At 40.1% G+C, this 22,411-nt stretch overlaps 1 protein-coding gene across 1 annotated transcript in view; it reads left to right on the top strand.

Moving 5' to 3' along the window:
* Positions 1-1,123: 1,123 nt before the first annotated feature.
* Positions 1,124-22,411, top strand: part of NAF1 (nuclear assembly factor 1 ribonucleoprotein) — a 39,650-nt gene continuing 18,362 nt past the window's right edge. Inside the window, exons 1-4 of the mRNA XM_082641921.1 lie at positions 1,124-1,515; positions 3,927-4,095; positions 18,681-18,774; positions 21,825-21,907. Of these exons, the coding sequence (XP_082498047.1) occupies positions 1,262-1,515; positions 3,927-4,095; positions 18,681-18,774; positions 21,825-21,907 (600 nt within the window). The 5' untranslated portion in view covers positions 1,124-1,261. The remainder of the gene's footprint in view (positions 1,516-3,926; positions 4,096-18,680; positions 18,775-21,824; positions 21,908-22,411) is intronic.

Here is a 22,411-nt window from a genome sequence, read left to right on the forward strand (position 1 = left end):
CACCCCTACAGTCTAACCCCACCTCCCCCAGACCCTCAAAGTAGCCCACTAAACTGGTCACCCAGCCCTGCCTTGCCTTCTCCATGGAAACCCCAGCCAAGGCTGTGGCTTGCATCTCCCCTCCCTCCTGTCTTCTGCCTCCTGATGCCCCTCCCCCAGCCCTGGAGATTTTCCCAGGTGGCTCCACATGACATGCCGTGCCTCCTGTCTCCAGGACCTGTGAGTATCATAAACTTTGCTGTTTTCTCACCCTCACCTCTGTGTCTTCTTACAGTGCACCTGTTTGGCAGTCTCAAAAGAACACAAAACAGGTACAGATACCAAAAAAAAAGAAGGTTGGAGATCCCTACCCTAGAAGTCGTCTAGTCTACCTTCAAGCTCAGTATAAGACTTTCTTCAATATTCTCTTAGCCTCTTCTTTAAATATTCCAGTATGGCTTTAAACTCACCACCTCTTGAAGCAGCTGACTACACTGTTGGGTCCTGCTGTGAGCAACAAACAACCTTTAATCTGGCCCTTGCAAGGTGAAAGGAGAAGACTGCATAGAGGTAGTAGGGCCGCTACTTGTATCTTAATGTACAATTCACAAGTGAGTCAGCCCCTAGTCCCTGAACATATAACATCAACCAGCAGCAACACTTTTTCCACGATTAGTGCTCTCTTTAAATTGGGAGCGCTTTGGAGGAAAAAAAAAAATGGAAGAGTTGTAATCGTTTTGAGATGGATGGTCATCGTGCTTGCTGTCTATCCACGGCTGGAACTCCATTTAACTTTAAGGAAGTCTACTAGAAGTGCCTGCTCAAGGATTCCTGGCTCAAGTTTCTGATGTGTACGGTCTCGGCCCATCAGGCATCTCCCTGTCCTGTCATCCCTCCTTCCCGTCTCCGCCTCCGCGGAATTGTCCCAGATCCTGCAGCAGCTGAAGCAGCAGCAGCAGCTGCAGGAAAGTCTCTCCATCCCTCTTTGCGGAGTGAGACTCACTTCCCAAGACGCAGGAAATTCGGCGGCTTTCGGGCCCCGCGGTCCACGTTGCAAAATGCCTGCGGCCCGCCCCGCCCCAGGGAACGCCGTCGCGTCGTGTTACGTCACGCGCTGCCGGAAGTGAAGCTGCGTGCACGGCGGGGGCGCGTCTCCGGACGGCTCCGTGTGTGGTTCCGCGTGCAGCTCCCCGAGCAGCGCGGGAAGCGGCCCAGCGCTTCGTTGTCGCTTCTGCCGCCGAGTTGGTGTGTCTCCCCGCGCGGGCGCCCCGAGCGCGGCGCCATGGAGGTGGTGGAGGCCGCCGCCGCTCAGCTGCAAACTCTGAAATTCGGTGGCGCCGGCGTCGGGGTTGACCAAGGTCTGGCCGTGCCGGCTCCGGACCCCGCTCCGGTCGCAGCGCCGCGGGCGGACGAGGGGGCCCCTGACCTTGCGGGGGAGCAGCCGCCTCAGCTCGCCCCGCCGTCGCTCCCGGAGCCGCCTCCCGGAGGGAGCAGTCTGGAGACGTCGGACTCGGACTCGGACTCCGACTCGGACAGGTCGGGCGCCCGGCGGTCCGGGGCGCTGGGCCCGGGGCGGGCTCGGGGAGCGGGAGGGCCCGGGGAGCCGGGGCGCGTTCCTCGCCGCCCCCTGTGGATCGCTCTTGGGGCCTGATCGTCGCCGTCAGGGTCCCTCGTCCCCGAAGTCTGGGGGTCTTGTGTACACCGTATCGTTTTCAGCTAGAATATAGAAAATCTGCGGATATAGGGTTGTTCCGTGACCAGTCGTGTGGCGTGTCCTTGGTGGTTATAGCTTACGGTTTGGGGCAGAGCCGACTTTTCCCCATCCAGTTTAGTGTGTGCGCTTGCTTGTGGAGCCAGATAAATGGAGCATCAGGTGAAGGATTTTATGTGTTTACAAGTTGGGTCCCGGCAGTTTTGTTCGTAGAAGCCTTGTGGTGAGGAATTATTAATGAAATTAGCGAAACATTGTTATTTTACTATTACTGCAGGCTCTCCGTAGGTTTTATGAGGCACCTCCCCTCTCCCTCGTGGTGTCTTTTAAATACGAAAGTTTTGTGGAGGGAGGGGACTTCGGCGTGACGTTACTACACCACGCTGCACATCGTCTACAAGTGTTTGTGTCTTGTGCGACGCGGTGAACAAAATAGACACTACCCCTGCCCTGCATTCTGATGAGACGGACGAAAAATAAAAGTAAACATACCCATCAGCCAATGAGTTGGTGAAAATTACCACGAAGGAACAAGCTAGGCACTGAGAAAGTAATTGGAGAACCCAACCCGGTCGGACCCTCTGGCCATGATAAAGTTTTAATTCTAAGAGGTGGAGAAACTATTGAAGAATTTTTGAGCAGATAATTGACATGCTCAGGTTAACGTTCTGATGTTTTGCTCCGTGGAGAAGGAATTGAACTGGGCTCAAGAGTGAAAGCAGAATGGGCAGGGTTAGTGTGGAAGCAGTTGGAAAGATGTTCCGTTAGTCCACGATGCGACCATGTTTGGATTGAATATTTTGACATCTCCCTGATCAGGGTCGCTAGTAAATGTTGTAGTGGCCGAGTCAGAGAGGCATCAGTTGGGTGGATGGGGGCTGTAGACCAATAAGAATGTTAACTTCGGACAGTTAATTTGAGGTTTCCATCACAACAAATTGGAGATGTCAGGTAAGCAGTAGGATGGTGAGTTTAGAGTTCAGAGGACAATTCTGGTATGGAGATGTAAATTCGAACATTGCAGATTACAGATAAAACTTACTTGAACTTTTTATTATGGATTTTTCAAACTCATACAAAGTACAGAGAGTAATACAATGAATGCACATATACTCATCACCAAACTTGACACTTTCCAATATTTTGCTAACTTTGTTTTATCTAACATTTTTTTTTAACCTGGTAGTGTTAAAACAAATTTCAGACAGCATGCCACCTTACCTGTAAATTCTTTACTATTCATCTCTGATAAAATACTTTTTACATGACCACCATGTCATTATCAATCATAGTAAAATGAACCCTAATTCCTTAATATCACCTAGTACACACTCTGTATTCAGGTTTTTCTAGCGGAATAGGAGTCACGTTTAACAGTTTTATCATTGACTGAGAATGCAATAGCTTGAAATGATTCCAATGTTTCTGCCTCTGATGACTGGATTGAGGACTAAACAATGAAATAAAAGTAGAAGCTCGAAGCAGAAGCAGATTTAGTAAGGAGAATGCACTTTTTTCTTTTAACTTGTGAGACATGTATAGGTCATTCATACCACAGTTGCTGGTAAGCAGCCAGAGATCAGGAGTGGAGCCTGGGGATATCAAGGCTGAAGATTTGGGAGTTATCTGCACATTGGTAATGATTGAGCTTATTGGAGTGGATGAGGTTATCCATGGAAAGAGTACCAGAGAAAGAAGAGAACATGAGGACAGGACTCTTAGAAACAGTACATACAAGGAGCTGAAGTGGGTACCAGCGAACAATTTAAGAGGAGAGTTACTGGCACTGAGAATTGCTGTGGAAGTCAAGGGCTACAGGAGATTTCAGAGAGTTGTGTTCAGTGTGGCTAGTAACTTTGAGGAGTTTCCAGGTTGAAGACTGAGAGTTTCTTCTAACTCTCTTGGCTTAGTTGTGATTTGGTCCTTGGTGACTAATAAGAGAGGTGCCTTTCCCAGAATTCTCTTCTGTCAGTGATTTGTCACATGCTTAATTATATTCAGACTGTGGCATGACACATGAGACAATTGTAATAAGAGGGTTTGGGTTATAGCAAAGATTTTGTGATCAGTGGATTAAAGACTGCCTTCCAAATACCATAGTCGGTTTCGAAATGCTAAGCTTTTGAACAGCAGCCATAAACATCTAGTAAAGTAGATATTTCCTAGTTGAATAATCGTATTTTGGTACCCTCATAATAATACTTTCGTACTGTTTTCAATTTTTTCTTCTTTACAGTGAAACAGATTCTGATAGTTCAAGTTCCTCTTCTTCCTCATCATCATCCTCATCGTCTTCGTCTCGTGTATCCCTCCCTGCAGTGCTGTCAGATGGAGAAGATGATTTACAAGTTGAGAAGGAAAATAAGAATTTTCCTCTTAAAACAAAAGATGAGTTACTTCTAAATGTAAGTACTTAGATTTGTTACTGAACTTAATTTGCATGTTCTAAAATATTTTATGGTACCAGTATTGATCTCATTTGGCCTATATCTGCTCCATAAATTTGAATACCTTTCTCAGATTTTATTGGTCATACCTTTGCCATGCCTTGGCTTTCTTAAGTAAAAGAAAGTATTGATCTGATAATTTCTCAGGTTGCTTCCAACGCTAACATTTGATAGTTGTGCTGGGCATCCAGTTTGGCTTGCTGCTTTTCATTTTTTATCTTCCCTTAAGAGTGTAAAGATTTTTTCTTTTTTTTGGTCTACAACTCAGGAAATTTTGCTAAGTAGCAATTGAAATTATTTTTTTAATCGACTGCATTTAGAGAAATAGTGACATTAGATCGGTTGCACTTTTTTTTTTTTTTTTTTTTTTTTTTTTTTTTTTTGCTGTACGCGGGCCTCTCACTGCTGTGGCCTCTCCCGTTGCGGAGCACAGGCTCCGGACACACAGGCTCCGCGGCCATGGCTCGCGGGCCCAGCCGCTCCGCGGCATGTGGGATCTTCCGGGATCGGGGCACGAACCCGTGTCCCCTGCATCGGCAGGCGGACTCTCAACCACTGCGCCACCAGGGAAGCCCAGGATCGGTTGCACTTTTGAGGATTTATATTTACTTGAAGTTTTTGCAGTGTTTTCATTATTACAGTTGGAAAAAACTTGTTTCTTGTGGATTGGTATTGACATTTGATAGGTCTGGTCTATAAATTTAACTCCTGTGTGGTTATTTCCTTCTAAGCTGTTACTAGGAGGTTGATGGTAGTCTGGTTGAATGAAACCTTATGATCCAAGAGGAAAGTCTTCTCAGAATTTCACAGGATATTGCCACGTTTCTTCTCCCCACTCCCACGTGTACTTTAGTTATTATTAAAGCTTTTAAAAACCTTAATGATCACTGACTGTAATATAATACTTAAATCAATGAAGTAGTAAAGCAAGATTTGAAAAAATTTTTTAAAGCCTAGAGTCATTCAGGCACCTTTTCATGACTGTATTCACTCGATATTATTTCCTTTTTCTCTACTTGTAATAAGAAATTTCCTATCTCACTTAACACCTCATGTATTGAGAACCCTTGGATTTGTATGCAAATTCATCATTGATTTATATTTTCCTACTATAGACATTGATCTCTCTCAGTGGTCCTTTTACACAAAGCCTCTCCCAACTTACGACTATTTTCTGAAAGTATTGGGAAATTTGATCTTTTCCCTGTATCTTGATCACCTTTCTATTTAAGTTCTCTCTTAGAGTATAAGAATCAACAAATAAAGGACCACAGTACTTTGATTTATGTATGTGTTTCATTTTCTTATTTATCTTACTAGACCTGGAATTTTTCCCTTGGAATTTAATGCAAAATATTAGTCAATATACTTAGGTATTTTTCTGGATAGAGTGCTCATATTTTCATCAGAAAATCAAAAAGGGTCTGTGTCCATAGAGGCCAGGAACCACGTTCTTGAGGACTGAGTTCAGACCTGATCTTCGCGGTTCCCTTAGTGCCCAGCAGAGTGCTTTTCGGATGTTGGGTTCTCAGTCAACGGTAATATGTGATTGTAGAATGGGTGAGTGAACAGGCGTCTTACATTCACCCACTTTTAAACTATTACAGCACACCTGCCATATGCCAAGTGCTGTAAACAAGACCCATCCCCTTTCTGCTCTCATAGTACCTACTGGAGAGAGAGAGATACTAAATGAAGCAGAGACAAATACAGTCAATTGCTGGAAGTGCTGTTGAATTGTGAGTGTATGCTTGGCTCATATCAGAAAATTGCATTTTTGCTGGGAAGGGAAGTATGTGAGCTTTTAAAGCTTGGAATAGTGTGTGCTGCTCTGTTCCTTTCTGTGCCAGTTCTGAAGGGTCTTTGGGAAGGATGGGAGGGGCAATTATAGTCTTTATTTTTAAAGTTTGGATTCTTAACTAGCTGTTTACTTTATATTTTCACGATTAGGAAATAAATGTACTAGAAGTTCCTAGTCTTTTAAGCCACTCTGGTGCCAGAGCTAGGTGCAGGAACGAGTTCTCTGGTCTGCCCTAAATCTTTTTGACTTAGGGTGTGAAAGAGTATCTGAGGACTCCTTCAGGACTTTAGCTCTGAAGTTCAAGGGAAGAGAATGACTTGACCCTGAACACCAAGGATGGCGTGGCTACAAGTACTCAGTATCTTTAGGACTCTGCTCTTTTTCTGTTGCTCAGTAGGTGTTTCTGCGCGGGGCTGGCGGCTTGGCCACTGATACTCCTGTATGAAAGCCATGGAGAGAACTTGTGCTGGTTTACCAGGGGCTCGGTACTCAGGCCTGAACAAATAATTGAGTCTAGTGAGATGGGTATTCGGATTGCCTGGACATGAGTTACCTAGTCACTGCTGTTCTTGTGGAGAGTGTGTAGGAAAGTGTGTGCTTGAGAGAAAGCACACGGGTGAGTGTGAGAGCCAGGTGACAGAAAGGAAGCGTGAGAGCTTGTGGATTTTGAGGAGGGCGGGAGCTGGGTGGGTGTTTTCAACCCCATGCAAACCACAGGGAATGGGTTCTCGGTCACAGGAAAGGGAGGCTTAGAACACTTCAGACGGGATTGCTGTTCTGTCAGTAATAGTATTTATCTTCTGTGGAGGGGAAGAGGGAAATAATAATACTTGGGAGCAGTTAATCACATGACTTACATTGGACTCTTGTGGCTGCAACAGAGACCCTCAAATTGCATCAAGAGAAGGGGGATTTGTTGGAAACTTACTTGGATAGGAAAGCCATCGGGAACCAAGCTAGCTCTTGTGGATGGCCATGCTGTTTCTTTCGTACGCTTCTTGGGACTCTCATCATTCTGAGTGTCATATTCTTGTTTCCTGACTCACTTCTTCTGTTTACCTGTAGATTCATCTTTTTTTAAATTTTTATTTCTTTGTGGTACGCGGGCCTCTCACTGCTGTGGCCTCTCCCATTGCGGAACACAGGCTCCGGACGTGCAGGCTCAGCGGCCATGGCCCACGGGCCCAGCTGCCCTGCGGCATGTGGGATCCTCCCAGACCGGGGCACGAACCCGTGTCCCCTGCATCGGCAGGCGGACTCTCAACCACTGCGCCACCAGGGAAGCCCCTAGATTCATCTTTTTAATTCTGGCTTACACATGCATTTCTCTTCGTGTTCCTGGCTGTACATTTGGTATCTTCTACTTTAAACTTCTCCACGAACTGGCTATTAGTGCCATATTCTTTCCTGACTTTTGGGACAGTCCTATGACTTAGCTTAGATTTGTCTTTTTTCAGAAGATGACAGTCCGCGCTTCCTGGGAAGCATCCCCTCCTTTGTTACAACTAGCTCTGGCTGGTATTGAATGTGCCATTTGTTCAGGTCTACTGGTGTGTGTCTTCTTAGGCAGCAGGGGTTGTGCAACAGAACTGTTTGCTCTGTGTAGTCTATTAATTTAATTTCCTAATGAAATTCTGAAGAAGATGAGAGAAATATTCTGTGTTGTCTTTGCCAAAAGGCATACATAAATTAAAATGGGCCAAACAGTTAATACCAGTTTCAGAGTTTGTGCTGGATCATTGAGATCTTTAGAACATAGACATGCCCAGTTTAGCCCGGTTTTATGTCCTACCTCTTTATGAAGTATCTCATGTTCTAGGCTGTTTGCTATTGTTGTTCAGGCATGCCGAGCTTAATTTTTACCTCCATTTAGCCTGTTTGTCAAACAGGAATGTTGCCTTCCTGGGTCTAGCTTTTTAAATCTTTTCCATTGTTGCAAAGGTAGGTCCTGGTGATCTACCTACTAGCTGTTGCGGATCTCTCATTGTAAGAATGTAGGAGCTACAGTGAGGTAACCTCGAGATTGTTCTTTTAGAATTAAACAGTTGCTTTTTAAAAAAATTTTAATTAATTAATTTTATTTTATTTATTTATTTTGGGCTGTGTTGGGTCTTCGTTGCTGTGTGCGGGCTTTCTCTAGTTGTGGCGAGCGGGGGCTACGCTTCATTGCGGTGCGCGGGCTTCTCATTGCGGTGGCTTCTCTTGTTGCGGAGCACAGGCTCTAGGCACGCGGGCTTCAGTAGTTGTGGCTCGCGGGCTCTAGGGTGCGGGCTCAGTAGTTGTGGCTCTAGAATTAAACAGTTGCAACAATCCTTTGGGATGACAAGATGTGGTTATAACTTGTTTTAAAAAAAGATGAGAGGAAGAGGAAAAACGAGGGATTGGTCAGCCATAGAGGCACTGGAAAGGAGAATAGACTTAATTGGCTCTTTTCTTAATGTCACAATTACATAATATATGGCTTAAAGTTAACCAAGTGGAATCATTCTTTTAGAACATAAACCCTTTAATGCTGAGAAGGTTTATATTAATATATAATCTATACAGTAAATGTAAAGCAGCATGCATATTACAGTTTTGGAACTACATTAAACCACATAGGGTTTATTCAGTGTTTCAGTGAATTGGAAAGTTAGGTTCTATTTGAAGAACTTTCTCATCAATTTATGCTCTTAACTGTTCTTTCAAATAAATCTGATGTAATTAAAATTTAGAATCATAAGGACATTTATGGGATTGTGACATTGCAAAGTCTTAATCAGAAATGAATTTTATAAATTAGTACCTATTGAAAACCTGAAGTTTTTACATAATATTTTAAAATTATGATCACAGTGCTTTTGGGGATAAAACATGGATAATACTGCAATATAGATAATGTGTATTTATACATGTAATATAAAATGACCAAGAAAAAAACTTAATGCTTGTAGGCAATTCTTGGTAAATTTACCTTCATAATTTAGAGATTGCCTATATTATATTGTATATATACCATATATATACACAATATATGGTATGTAATTTACAACATACAGTATATAGGCAATATACAAATGCAATATATGTATATATACAATATACAGTATAATATAGGTAACATACAAATGCAATATATGTATATATACAATATACAGTATAATATAGATAATATACAAATGCAATATAATTAGGTTGACCATTATAGTTGTAGTTAGGGTGAGTACACTTTTTCTGATTCTGGCAGTGCAGACCCTTGTCCTAACGTGAGGATATGGAAATACGTGGGCCACCTCAAGTGGTCAGAAGTTACAGTGGATTATTTCACATTTTTGACTTCCCACCATCTTGAAATTGTATTGCACCTTGTTCTACAGTTAATAATCGTTGATTGAATGTGGTGTTTTCAGGGCCCAACTTGGTTTATGAGTTTTGTCCTAAATGCAGGCCTTGTTCAACTTCAGCTTTTTATGACTTTAGTATATCTGGAATTATTATATCATATCTTAGGATACCGATGGCACTTATTAGCATTCTCAAAATACCTGATATTTAAGAAATGGCTTATATACTTGAAAGGAGATAGGTTTTCATTAATACTTGGTGCTTTTTAAAAACAGTGCTCAGATTTTTTAAAAAATTAAGATTTTGTGCTTCATTGCACAAAGTTATTTCAGTAAAGCTTGTATGAAGCACAAATAATCCTGAATAAATACTGATTTATTCAGTAGTGTATCCATATATACCCTGTGTATATACATGTATATGATCATTATTACACAGAAACATTCCATTTATTAGCTTTCTCCATCCCTAGTAGATTTAATAAGTGAGTTGTGATTGTTTTAGAGAATAAAGACAAATGTCTGTAGAGAAGACTCCAGCTAGAGAGTGAGCATACACACTTGGCTGAAAGCAGAGTAACAACAGAGCTAATGACTGAATGCCCAGTGAATTGTACCAAGTACAGGAAGCTGAAGGATTGAGTGGAAGGGGAGATGACTTGCAGTGCGGTGGTCAGGGAAGGCATCGTGGCTTGACCTTAGATTGAAAGGTGGATAGGATCTCCATAGAAATGGACAGGTGAGCAGAATAGGAAATTTCCCAGTGAAAGGACCAAGTTTGTCGCAGCGGAGTTGTGTCCCCAGTGTTGGTTACGCTGTAGGGGCTCAGGGAATGTTTCTTTGTTCACTCATCATCCATGGGAATGTTTTCAATTCTAAAATGGACACTTTTTAACCTTTTCACACTTCTGAAAAGTCGGGACTAATAATTGATGGCAGTGATTAGCTTCACAGTTTTTTGGCAGTGCTTTTAATTTTGTGGTATATAAAGTCAGTGTCTTAGATTCCGTGAGGTATGGACTCCTCAGTTAACATAAAAGATAATGCTTAGGGTTATTTTCATCATTGAAGGTTTTTTCTTATGGAGATGGATTATGATTTTATTTTACTTTTATATTTATGCCAGTTAACTTTCGAGAGTATTCTTATGAGCTTTGTTTTTGTGACAGTAATTTTAGAGAAAGATGGGATGAGAACATTGTAGTTTACTAAAAAAAGGAGAATATAAAGACATTTCAAAGTGTTCACTTTCAACTTTTAGATGAAAATATTTAATGGGCTAATGTGAATCTAGTGTCATGTATGATAGGGTAATTGATGAGGGTAAATTAATGCTAGTTGGTGATGGCTAAAGGAATAGCTGAGTTCCATGGAATGTTGTAAAAGTACTTTCTGTGGAGAAGTTGATGAATCCGACGAAATGTTATATGAGGTCCTAGTTGACTCACAGTGTAGAGACCTAATCCATTCTTTTTTCCAATATGTTTTACCAGTTATAGGAAAAAAAAGTTTACAATCATGGCTCTCAGTACTCCAGAGATTGGATCCTACTTTCCAACCATATCTGAAAAGGGAAGGCTCACCTAATAGCATCAGGTAATTGGCCTCCACATGCATGTCCTCTCTTCTTGGGTAACATGAAAAAGTGGTCAGATAACTTCATTCCACTTTCCTCACTTTTTAAAGTTCTCCCCAAACTGGCACCGAAAGGATTTGTTGCCATTTGGAATGTTTGATTCCTTTCCCACTGTCTGCTACCCTTTTTCTGTATTTGTGAGTGAAAACCAAAATCAAGGTTCTTTAGGTAATTTTACCTCAAAAGATCATAAGTTACTGATTTTTTCCCCCCACCCCAATGATGTCTTCATAGAGCTAGGGAAGTCAAGACCATTGTAAGGTATGACTGTCTTCTCGGAGGGCCATTTTTAATTAATTTATTTATTTTGCTGTGTTGGGTCTTCGTTTCTGTGCGAGGGCTTTCTCTAGTTGTGGCAAGCGGGGGCCACTCTTCATCGCGGTGCGCGGGCCTCTCACTATCGCGGCCTCTCTTGTTGCGGAGCACAGGCTCCAGACGCGCAGGCTCAGTAGTTGTGGCTCACGGGCCTAGTTGCTCCACGGCATGTGGGATCTTCCCAGACCAGGGCTCGAACCCGTGTCCCCTGCATTAGCAGGCAGATTCTCAACCACTGCACCACGAGGGAAGCCCCGGAGGGCCATTTTTGACCCATTAGCTCCTTCCGTTTTTGTGCTGGAAGTTTTAGGCACTGTTTTTGACTGGTGTGTCTACAGTTTAATTTTTATTAGGGTGGATTTTTAATGTTCATTGCTTCTCATTTCAATATTTTGTTTAACTGAGCAACCATGTAGGCCATAAAGATGTCCGAGAATCAGAATATAATCATATTCTTCTGATAGACAATGGTTGATCTTTCACGCCTGCTTGAGAAGTGTGGTTAGGACCTTGCATTTCTTTAATGCCATAGCTGTGAGCATCTGTCCTCCAGAATCAGAGTAACTTTGTTCAAGTCTGGTATGTAATTTCTGTATTAGTATTCTGTCTTTTTGATTGCATGCTGTTAAACATTTTTTAAAATTGTATTGTTAATCACTTTTTTGCTTAGTTTCTCACTATTTATAGGTAAGAAGCCTGAAGTAGTGAGTGGAGAGGAGCAGATTCACAACTAGCGTCGGGTGGATTCCAGTCAGCTCTGTTTTTAGTTACTACTGGGGAGGCCCGCTTAGCAGCATTGGAATTTGATCATTTGAACTTCCTGATTATTTGGTTTCTGAATAATATAGGATAATTTGTCATGGTAAAGGCTGATTGTGTCATCTAATTTACGCTTTCCTACATTACTGTAAGAAACCCTACATTGCCTTTTAGTAAAACCTTTGACTTGGAGGTGTAGAGTGTGTCAGAGTAGAGGACTGGATTTCTTTCGTATGTTGAATTTCAGGAGTTCATTTGTCAAATGCTGTGACTTCTTTTTTCTTTGCCTGATGATGTGAGTAGAATACTTTTCTTCCTTTCCTTGTCTACGCTTTGTTGTTACATTTGTCATTACATGTAGACATTTTGAATAAATATGTCCATAAAAACTGTTTTTACTTTTCTTTGATTTTGGATCAATAAAGATAATATTAATTTTGTTTAAATGAGTGCATAGATATTTATATCTAGTTGCAGATACTGTACATCCAAAACAGGTTGTTAGTTTGTTTTTAATTTTGGAAAATAACAAATAACACTGATGACAACAGGGATTTATCACACACCTTCCTTCCTGCCAGTGGAGTATTCAGGTTTGCATGAAGACCTAATGTGTGTGATGTTAATAGTATGGTCTTAAAATTATACTTGTACTAATGGCCGAAAATAGATTGGTCCTCCTTTACCTGCATATATATTTAGTAATGGAGGGCTTTTTTTTTTTTTTAAGCGGTACGCAGGCCTCTCACTGTTGTGGCCTCTCCCGTTGCGGAGCACAGGCTCCGGACGCGCAGGCTCAGCGGCCATGGCTCACGGGCCCAGCCGCTCCGCGGCATGTGGGATCTTCCCGGACCGGGGCACGAACCCGCGTCCCCTGCATCGGCAGGCGGACTCTCAACCACTGCGCCACCAGGGAAGCCCCTGGAGGGCTCTTTGATTGTGTGAGAGTGTAAAGGAGTGCTGTCCAGTAGATCTTCCTGCAGTGATGGAAATGTCCTATAGTGACCCTGTCTTCATACCATGGCTACAGAGCACTTGGCATGTGGCCAGTATGACTGAAGACTGCAGTGTAAATTTTATTTAATTTTAATTAATTAAATTTAAATAATCAGATGTAATTAGTGTTTTGTATTGGATAAGCAGAATAGAAGGAGTCTTTTCTACTCACTCATTAATCTTTCCATGGGGGTTGTAGGTAAACTAGGCTCATACTTTAATCTTCCTAACCGGCTGTAAACAGCCTTCTAGTCTTTTGTTTGCATTGCACTTGATTTTGTTTATATGATGAAGGGTCCAGATTTCCCTCATCAGCTCTTCCTTCAGTTTTTTAGTGTATCGTTACGCCTCTTATTTCTGATTCTTTATATCCTCTGTACTGTCAAGGCAGTAGTGTACTTTAATATGTGTTCTGGCCCCTTTGTTTTGGTTATTGGAGTGTGTCTGTGTTTCTCCTCGTTTCTGTCACACATACACATCCTCTCTCCGCTCGTGGAAAAGCAAAGTGCTTGATTTTTGTTTGAAGGAGATTATGAGACAGAGCAGATGCATTCATTGTCTTACCAGGGCAGCTTCTGTGTTACCAGGGGGCCAGGTGTTAATCTAATGGCTGTAGTAATGTTTGCCACTGCAAAGCTGAGGTATCTGTGCATCAGTCCTGGGCAGTGAAGCTTAATTGGAAGCCTGCCTTTTTTACTTTGTTTTTGAGAAGGTCAGGTTGAGGTCCTTTTCATTCCTTGAGGATTCTCTTTTGAACTTTAAGAATTGTATTTTCATTATCTAATTTCTGCTCTGGCTGAAAAAGTCTGCAACCTCTTCTGAGATTTTTTTTAGCTTGGACTGATGAGCTAAGCCAATTCATTTAATAAATTTACACTGAGCACCTACTGTATGCTGGTCATTGTTCCTACCATAGCAACAAGCAAGGCAGACCTGGTACCTAGTTGTTGATGGATTTATTTTCTAGTTAGGGAAAGACTTTAAGCAGGTAAACAAATAGTATGTTAGACAGTAATGTATTTACAAGAGAGCAAAGCCACAGGATAATTTGATGAAGAGTGACTAGGCTTGGTGGTGGTGTAGTTCTTTAGATTAGTAGTTCTTTAAATTAGTAGATAAGGTAACTTGTGACATATGCATATCAAGATCAGATCTTGTATTAATGGTCTGACATTGTAGTCCAGAAACTTACCCTTTGAACCTTCTAAAGTTCTGCCTTCAAACCTGCCAAAAATCTTCATGGAAAGCACATCCCTTGGATGAATTGTTGAGGGAGTTTGGGAGATTTTTTTCTCCCCCTTTGTCCTCCTCCTCTCCTAGCATGCTCGTTTAAGAGGAACTACTATCTCTTTTCTCCCTTGATTCAGTCCCCAAAATGCTATTTCCAAAGCAAATATACTGCTTGACTTAACTGGACTTTCAAAGGCTCCAGAACAGGCTCTTAACCTGGAATTATACAAGGCTGGTTTTACTTCTTGATCTCAACCTGGAATTGTACTAGGCTGATTTCACTTTTCTCTTAACAAGTTATATGTATAATATTTGGTTCTTTATATACCTTTTGTATTCTGCAGAGCATTTGGTATAGAGATTTCATGCATATCGCTTTTATAGGTAGGTAGGGTCTTTTACCATCAAGAAGCAATTTGATGCCTTCATTGGCCTTTTTTAGGAATCTCAGAAAACTGTGCATGCATTCCCACATTACAGAGTACTGGGGTCGCTGAATTGGAATTAGAAGTGCGGTGTCTGTGTTCTAAGTTTTGGTTCTACATGAGATCAGAGATCCGCCCCATTTGTAGGCAAAACTTTTTGTTCTGTTAGTACATAGGTTTGAAACAGGGTAGTAACAGGAGTTAAGGGAGCCTCCCAGACTGTGTTTTGACCACAGGTGTGAGTCCCTGCCTCACCACAGATATTCTGGCTTTGTTTACCTTCCCTTGTCTCCCTCATGCTGGATGTCTCATAGATGTCCTTAGAGCAGGACATCAGGACTCCATTAGACCCTGTAGTCTGACCTGCTCAACTTACAGTAAATTATGTGGTGATGATATCAAAAGATGATGAAAGGGCATTTGGTAAAGTTCAACAGTCATTTCTGATTTAAAAAAACCAAACACACACAAATAGGAATAGGTGAATACTTTTCTTAACCTTATAAAAAGTTCCAGTCAAAATGCATTATTATGCTTAACATTTAAAACATTCCTAATAGTCAGACATCAGGGTCACTATCATCACAATTGTATTGTGGTCATACCAACCAGTGTCGTTTGAAAAGTGAAAAATGCAATATACTAATATTGAAAAGGAGGAGGAGGACTTATTTTTTTTGAAAATATGGTAATACAGTGAATACACAAGAAAATCACTAGACATAAATTTCAGCATGATGTTTTCTTGTGTTCAGACAACTTTAAAATTTGAAACTAGAGAAGCAATGGAAGTATCAGTGAATTTTAAGCCATTTTAGTATAGGGAAGGTCTTTCTAAATGTGACACAAGTTTTAAAATCGAAAAAATGAAAAGATTGATGTATTTGGTGTAGTCAAATGCCAGAGTTTAGTAAACAACTTAAATGCTAAAAAACACGGTGAGAGGTAAGGGAGTGGATATTTGCTACGTAGTTGATAAAGAGCAAATGTTCTTAAAAACCCAAAGTTTTCTTATAAATTGATAAAAAGATAAACCTTCCAAAAGAAATGTGTATAAAGTATACAAGCAATTAATAAACACACTCAGGTGGCCAGGAAACATGTCGTCCTGATTAATGAAGAAATTCAAATTAAGGCAAGATACTGTTTTAGACCTATCAGACGGGCAAAGATTTAAAGTTTGCTTCTCAGTGATGGCAAGGAGGTAGGAAAACCTCTCATACATCATTCGTGGAAGTGTGAATTGATGTAATCTTTTTGAAAAGAAATTTAGCAGTATCTATCAAAATTAAAAATGTTTATACCTTTGGATCTAGCAGTTCCACTTAGAAGAATTTATCTATCATAGGAGTTACACAAAGATATGTTTTAAAGAACGTTCATGGTATCATTTTGTGTAATGATAAAAATTAAAACTGCAGATAAATGTTGTATCAGGTGATTGGTATACTAATTATAGGGCATCTATACAGTGGAACACTGTAAGTGTTTAAATAAAATAGATACTTATGTTTTGGTGTAGAAAGATGTGGAAGATATAATAGATAAAAAGGATAGCTTATATTACAATGTGGATATTTTATTTTATTTTTATTTTTATTTTTTATTTTTTTTTTATAGTGTTTATTTTTACTTGTTGACAGTTTGCTTTATTTATTTATTTATTTTTGGCTGTGTTGGGTCTTCGTTTCTGTGCAAGGGCTTTCTCTAGTTGTGGCGAGCGGGGGCCACTCTTCATCATGGTGCGCGGGCCTCTCATTATCGCGGCCTCTCTTGTTGCGGAGCACAGGCTCCAGACGCGCAGGCTCAGTAATTTTGGCTCACGGGCCCAGTTGCTCTGCAGCATGTGGGATCTTCCCAGACCGGGGCACGAACCCGTGTCCCCTGCATCGGCAAGCAGACTCTCAACCACTGCGCCACCAGGGAAGCCCCAATGTGGATATTTTAGTTAAGTGAAACATATCAAAGTTAAATGTTAAGTTTGTGTCCATCTAGTAAGTGTATTTGAAAGACTGTTAACAGCTATCTCTGGAGAGGAACTGGAAGGTTGAAAGGAATAGGGTGGGGGGAATCTTTGCTTTTTACTTCGTATCCTTCTATACTACTTCAGTTTTATTTTTAAAAAAACAGGGACATGTATAACTTTTGTACTCTTAAAGTTAAAAAAGATCAAAATAGTACCAGAGTTTAGGTTTGTACCAAAACATAATTATGTTGCATGGGCCTTAAATTCCTCCTAATAGAACACACAAAACAAGGAGCCTTCCATTTTGTGGTCAAAGAGCATTTATTTATTTGAGAATAGTGCTGATTTTGTGTCCTAAGTGTTAACGGCATACAATCTGCCCTCCTACCCAGTTCAGAGGTTTTCATAAAAGATCTAACAGCATTTCCTCTTTTCTTTCTTCCTCTACCTACACAATCCTGGCTTTACTTAACCAGCGGGCTTTATCACAGTCCAGAAGGAATAAAAGTGTTTGCTCTAGACCTTAACTATAATGTGGTGAGGCAGCGGGGCAGATTTCATCACTGCGCTGCAGCATTAGAAGGTGCCATTTGCCTCTTGTAGGAGCCACTACTCCCAGAGCCAGAGTCCTTGTGAGATGCCTGTCCCATTGCCCTCTATCATTAAAGCCTCCTGCCTGCAGCCCCCAGCATTATAGTCCTCCAGTCTCATCCTTCATAGGGTACGGGGTTTCTTTAGCTAAGAACTTCTTAAACAAGGCTGTTCCATGCCACATTTACCAGTTTGTTCTAACAACTGAACCCCCTTCTCTATTCTGATACACACATGGAACATTTTCAAACCATGGTCTTTGCCAAGAAAAGGCTTTTCATATTTAATATGATAAAACGACAAGCGGTCGTCCTCTCCTTAAAAGTACTCAGGAAAATTCCGACATATAAAACACAATCATTTCCTTCCACACAGGCCAGGCTAACCATACAGAGGTACGTCTTCTGCATTGAGTTGGCTGAGACCCTTAATGTGGCTTTTCATAACTACTCCTTGATCGGAAGGTAGCATCCGCCAAAGAAAGTTATGCTTTCGCTCTGGTTAAGTGATTTTGTTAAAAACCTCGATTTGAGTTCCCATAGAGGAAAATGATTACCCAAGATGTGCTCATCTGCAATGTACTGTATAATTTAGGTTTTCCTGTCTTTTCTAACATTTCTGCAAAAGTTATCTTTTGTCTCTGAAACTAACCCCAACATGCCATTAATAAGATCTTTGCACTTTGAAGCCCTTCTTAAGGAAAAACTTCCTTCGAAGAGTCAGTTGTGATGAAGAATAGAAATCTCTGTTTATTTACTTTAAAGCCTAAGGTCTGCTTTATTCTTAGATTTCTCTTCAACTTCATCTCTACTTCAATATCTAGTTTCTGTAGCAGCTGACATTCAGTTAGCAGCTGGGTCAGAAAAGAGAAATCTTGATTGGTTTTTAACCTAGACAGGGAAGATAATCAGGCAACACCTTCACAACTTTTTGGACTGAAGCTTACATTCTGTTTCCAGGAATTCTGTATTTTTTCTTGAAGAGGCCAGAAATTCATCTCTTTCACACAGCCCCAGAAAAGTTAGCTGTTTCTCTGTTCAGCTGTTTAACCACAGTCAAATTAATTAACCAGCCACATTAAGGCAGCTCAGAGAACTCTCCTTGTGTGGAGAAACTGGAAATATTTCTCTTCGAATGGAATGTCTCTGGGAGTTACTATGTGAGTTGTCTCTTTTCTTTACCTTGGATTCCTTAACAGCAGTTTTTGGGGGTAGGGCGAGGGTGGTTTCTTGTTCAGCTATGATTAGAAAAATCTAGAATGGTCTTCAGGCCTGTGTTCTTATGGGTTAGGCTGTAGACACTAGATCACTTGAGTCACTTAGGTAGGGAGATGTTGAAGGGGGGAGAAATGCTAGACACTGAAAAGGACAGCATCAAAGAGATGACAAGTACTTAATGTTATGTCTCAGAAATGGGTATAGCACTCTACATGGAAACTGTCCTTTTTTTAAAAGTTAACTTGTTGAAGCTGGAGGAAGGTTAATGCTTTTTTATATTTCAGGAACTACCTACTGTTGAAGAACTCACTATTGTTCTGCCTGAAGGTATTGAATTAAAGCCTCTTGGGATGGTTTCAAGTATTATTGAACAATTAGGTATGTAAATATTTTTATTAATAAAAATTATCATTTATATCCAAGCATGTACTAATAATGAAATCAAAGACTTTATGACTGGTAAATTTTCTCTGAAAGATGTAATAACACTTCATTTTACAGTCATTAGGTTTGAACAGATAAATTCAGTTTTTGCTTATACAAGTAATACATAAATACAGTGTCTTTATAAAAATTTAAAGTGTGCTTTTACTGACATACTTCTCCAGAATTTCTTTGATTTGGTATATTTTCTATTGCTGTTAAATTACTACAAATTTAGTGGCTTAAAACAACACATTTATTAGTTTACAGTTCTGTGGGCCAAAAGTGTGATATGGGTCCCGCTGGCTAAAATCAAGGGGTCCATCAGGCTGAGTTCCTCTCTGGAGGCTCTGAGGGAGAATCCTCATATTCCTGACCTTGTCAACATCTAGAGACTGCCCACCTTCCTTGGCTCATGGACCACTCCCTTCATTCTCAAAGCCCATGATGTAGCTTCTCTCTGACCTTCTTTCCTCATCACGTCTCCCTCTGACCGCAGCCTGGAAAACGTTCCCTGCTTTTAAGGACTCCTTAGTTGGGGTCTACCCACGTAATCCAGGATCATCTCCCGTTTCAAGGTCCTTGACCTTAATCACATCGGCAAAGTCTCCTTTTTAACATAAAGTAACATCCACAGGTTCAGGGATTAGGATGTGGATGTCTTTTTTTGTTTGTGGGGTGGTAGGTAGAGGACTGGTAATCTGCCTATTGCCTTTGCTTTTATCTTATAAACATGTAAATTAGAAAGTTCTGTGATTTAACACCGATATTAATATCATGGAATATGAACCCACTGGAATACATGGGAACTAGATTCTACAGATTTCTTTTAGCCCCAGGATGTGAACTATGTATAGGAGAGACTTTGAAATTAATGTCACTACCATTACCTCTCTAGTAATAGACACCTAAAAATAGGACTCAGAGTTGACAAAGTCATAGGATTTCTTAAGAAATATTTTATTTGTTTATTTATTTATGGCTGTGTCGGGTCTTAGTTGCGGCGTGCAGGATCTTTCGTTGCGGTGTGTGGGCTCTTCGTTGCTGCATGCTGGCTTCTCTCTAGTGTGGTGTGTAGGCTTCAGAGCGTGTGGGCTCTGTAATTTGCAGCACATGGGCCCAGTTGCCCCATGGCATGTGGGATCTTAGTTCCCCGACCAGGGATTGAACCCACATCCCCTGCATTGGAAGGTGGATCTTCTACCACTGGACCACCAGTGAAGTCCCAAAGTCGTAGGATTTTTGAACTGGGAAAAAGACCTAAATTGTCCACCAGTCCTTAGTTTAAGGAACATAGAAAAATTCAGGTCACTTGCTCTTGTGATCAGTCAATGGTAGAAATGGAAATCTGTCTTTTGATCTTTTTATGTGTCCATATCACTATTTTAAAAATTAATTCTTATATAATTTTGCAGTTTATTAATGAAAATTCCAATTAAAATGAAACTTTTTTACAAAAATCATAATTATTAAAACTCTTTACATCACTGTTGAGTCATTACATTTACTAGTTTTTGAATTATCTTATGGTATTTAGTATGTACAAATAAGTCAGACAGGAATTTATTGGACTTGATGTATATAGAAGACATTTAGGTCATAATGTTTATTCTCAAGGGAAAGAAGTGTAAACTATATGATACACATGGTCTAATGCTTTTCGAGGATACTGTTTTGAATAACACATCTTAATAGACTTAACAAAATTTTCAACCTGGTGGGAATAAAGAGTAATGAATCAAACAGCACATGTTCCTGTTCTATCAATACATGCTTGTTGCACACTCTGTTTGGAAAGCTTAAAACATCTAACATTATTTGGACCTTTTACAGAAAGGAGTGTACAATAAGTATTAGTCCACTAGGTTGTGGTGATAGTTCTGTCTGGATTTGACCATGTAATCATGTTAATCTCTTGAGTACTGTTTTCTTACCTTTCTATAAAATGAGGGTTTTGGATTAGGTGATTTTTAATTTTCATGTAATTTTTGACTCCTTGAGAGGGGGATTGGGAGGGAGAGAAGATTGAGAATAAATTCTGTCAGTGCTCACTATTATTACCTATCCTTGTCATCTTTATTCCAAGAGCAGATCTAACTCAAAAATTGTTGACCTGTGATCTGTTCCTTATGTGCATGTTCAGAATTTAGAAGCACTAGCTCTTGAAATTCATTGGGATACAATTGAAAATCTTTGAATGGATTTTAATAATCTGAACTAATATTTCAAGTGGATATTCAAGTGGAAATACTTCAATATTTCCACTAATTTTCCAAGTGGAGATGGCATTATCTGTTTAATGTGACAGAGTATTCTTGTTTGTTGCCTTAATTTTCTAAGAACCTATTATTGTGTGTGTGTGTCTGTTTGAGGTGTGTGTGTTTTCCTCTTTGCTGTGGTAGATTGGTTGTTTGACATTTGTGGCACTTACACGAATTGGAGGTTCTGCTAGACCAGTGGAATAATGCTTTTTGCCCTTTGAGAAGGGAAATGATAAAAATTACTGGGAGTTCTATCATTCTTACTTCAGTTGCTCAGAGGAAAATATATTTGTGAAATCTAACTTTTTCATATATCAGTAAGTAATCAGTGCTTTGCAGAAAAGAATTTCTAGGGTGAGAAAGAAGACTAATTTCTTCTAAAACAGGAGTTAGTGATTAAATGTGAGATTATTTTTTGGGTAAAAATTGCTTGAGAAAATGATCAGCTTGAATTTGTTGTCTTAATGGATGATTCCAATTTTCTGTGAGATTTTGTACTTTAATTTTTTTTTCTTAGAACTGTAGCTTTCATATAAAATAAAATAATGTAGAATTTATTTCCCTGTGCTACTTGGTAATAAATAGACTTTGTTTTTTTATCCAGGAGGAATAGTTACTGAGGTATATTATCCCACCTTAAATTTCATTTGAAATTATGTTGGAATTAAAGCCTAGATTCTCATTTAAATTCCACATTATCTTCTGATTAAATCTTGAAATAATCTGTTTTGTTTCATTTTTCAGTAATAATTGAATCTATGACTAACGTACCTCCAGTTAATGAGGAGACTGTAGTTTTTAAAAGTGATCGACAGGCAGCAGGAAAGGTTTGTAAAAAATATTCAGATCCTACTAATTATCCTGTTTCTTTGTTGATTGGTTTTTCTGACTTTCACTATCTTAAAAAGTTTATTAATTTTAGTACATGAGCAATCTAGAGCTCTCAAATTTTAGTACATTCCCGATTTTCTTCAATACTTCATGTCTGTCTGTACATTGGTTTAATACTGCTTATTATCCTTTGCTGTTTGTGTCATTAAATACACATGTATACAGTTTTTTCCTGATGTTTGTCAGGTTGTATGCCAGGCAATGGGTCTATGTATTGAATAAGATACAATTCCTCCAGGTACTCAGTTAGGTGCAGGAGACTTTCCACTGCATAGTTGTTCATAAACTTTTTTGGTTTGTGAGGCCCTTTGAATAGTGGCTCTCAAAACTTTTTAGGCTTTGCCTTCCTCAGGTGGAAACTGAGAGTGGAATTTTTCAAGTGGAAAAAGATTTCAGTGATAGCAGTAAAGTGTCACTGTAGGCACTTTCTGGGGAATTAT

This window comes from Mesoplodon mirus, assembly GCF_964341445.2.
Source record: "Mesoplodon mirus genome assembly, chromosome: 2".
Lineage (NCBI taxonomy): Eukaryota > Metazoa > Chordata > Mammalia > Artiodactyla > Ziphiidae > Mesoplodon > Mesoplodon mirus.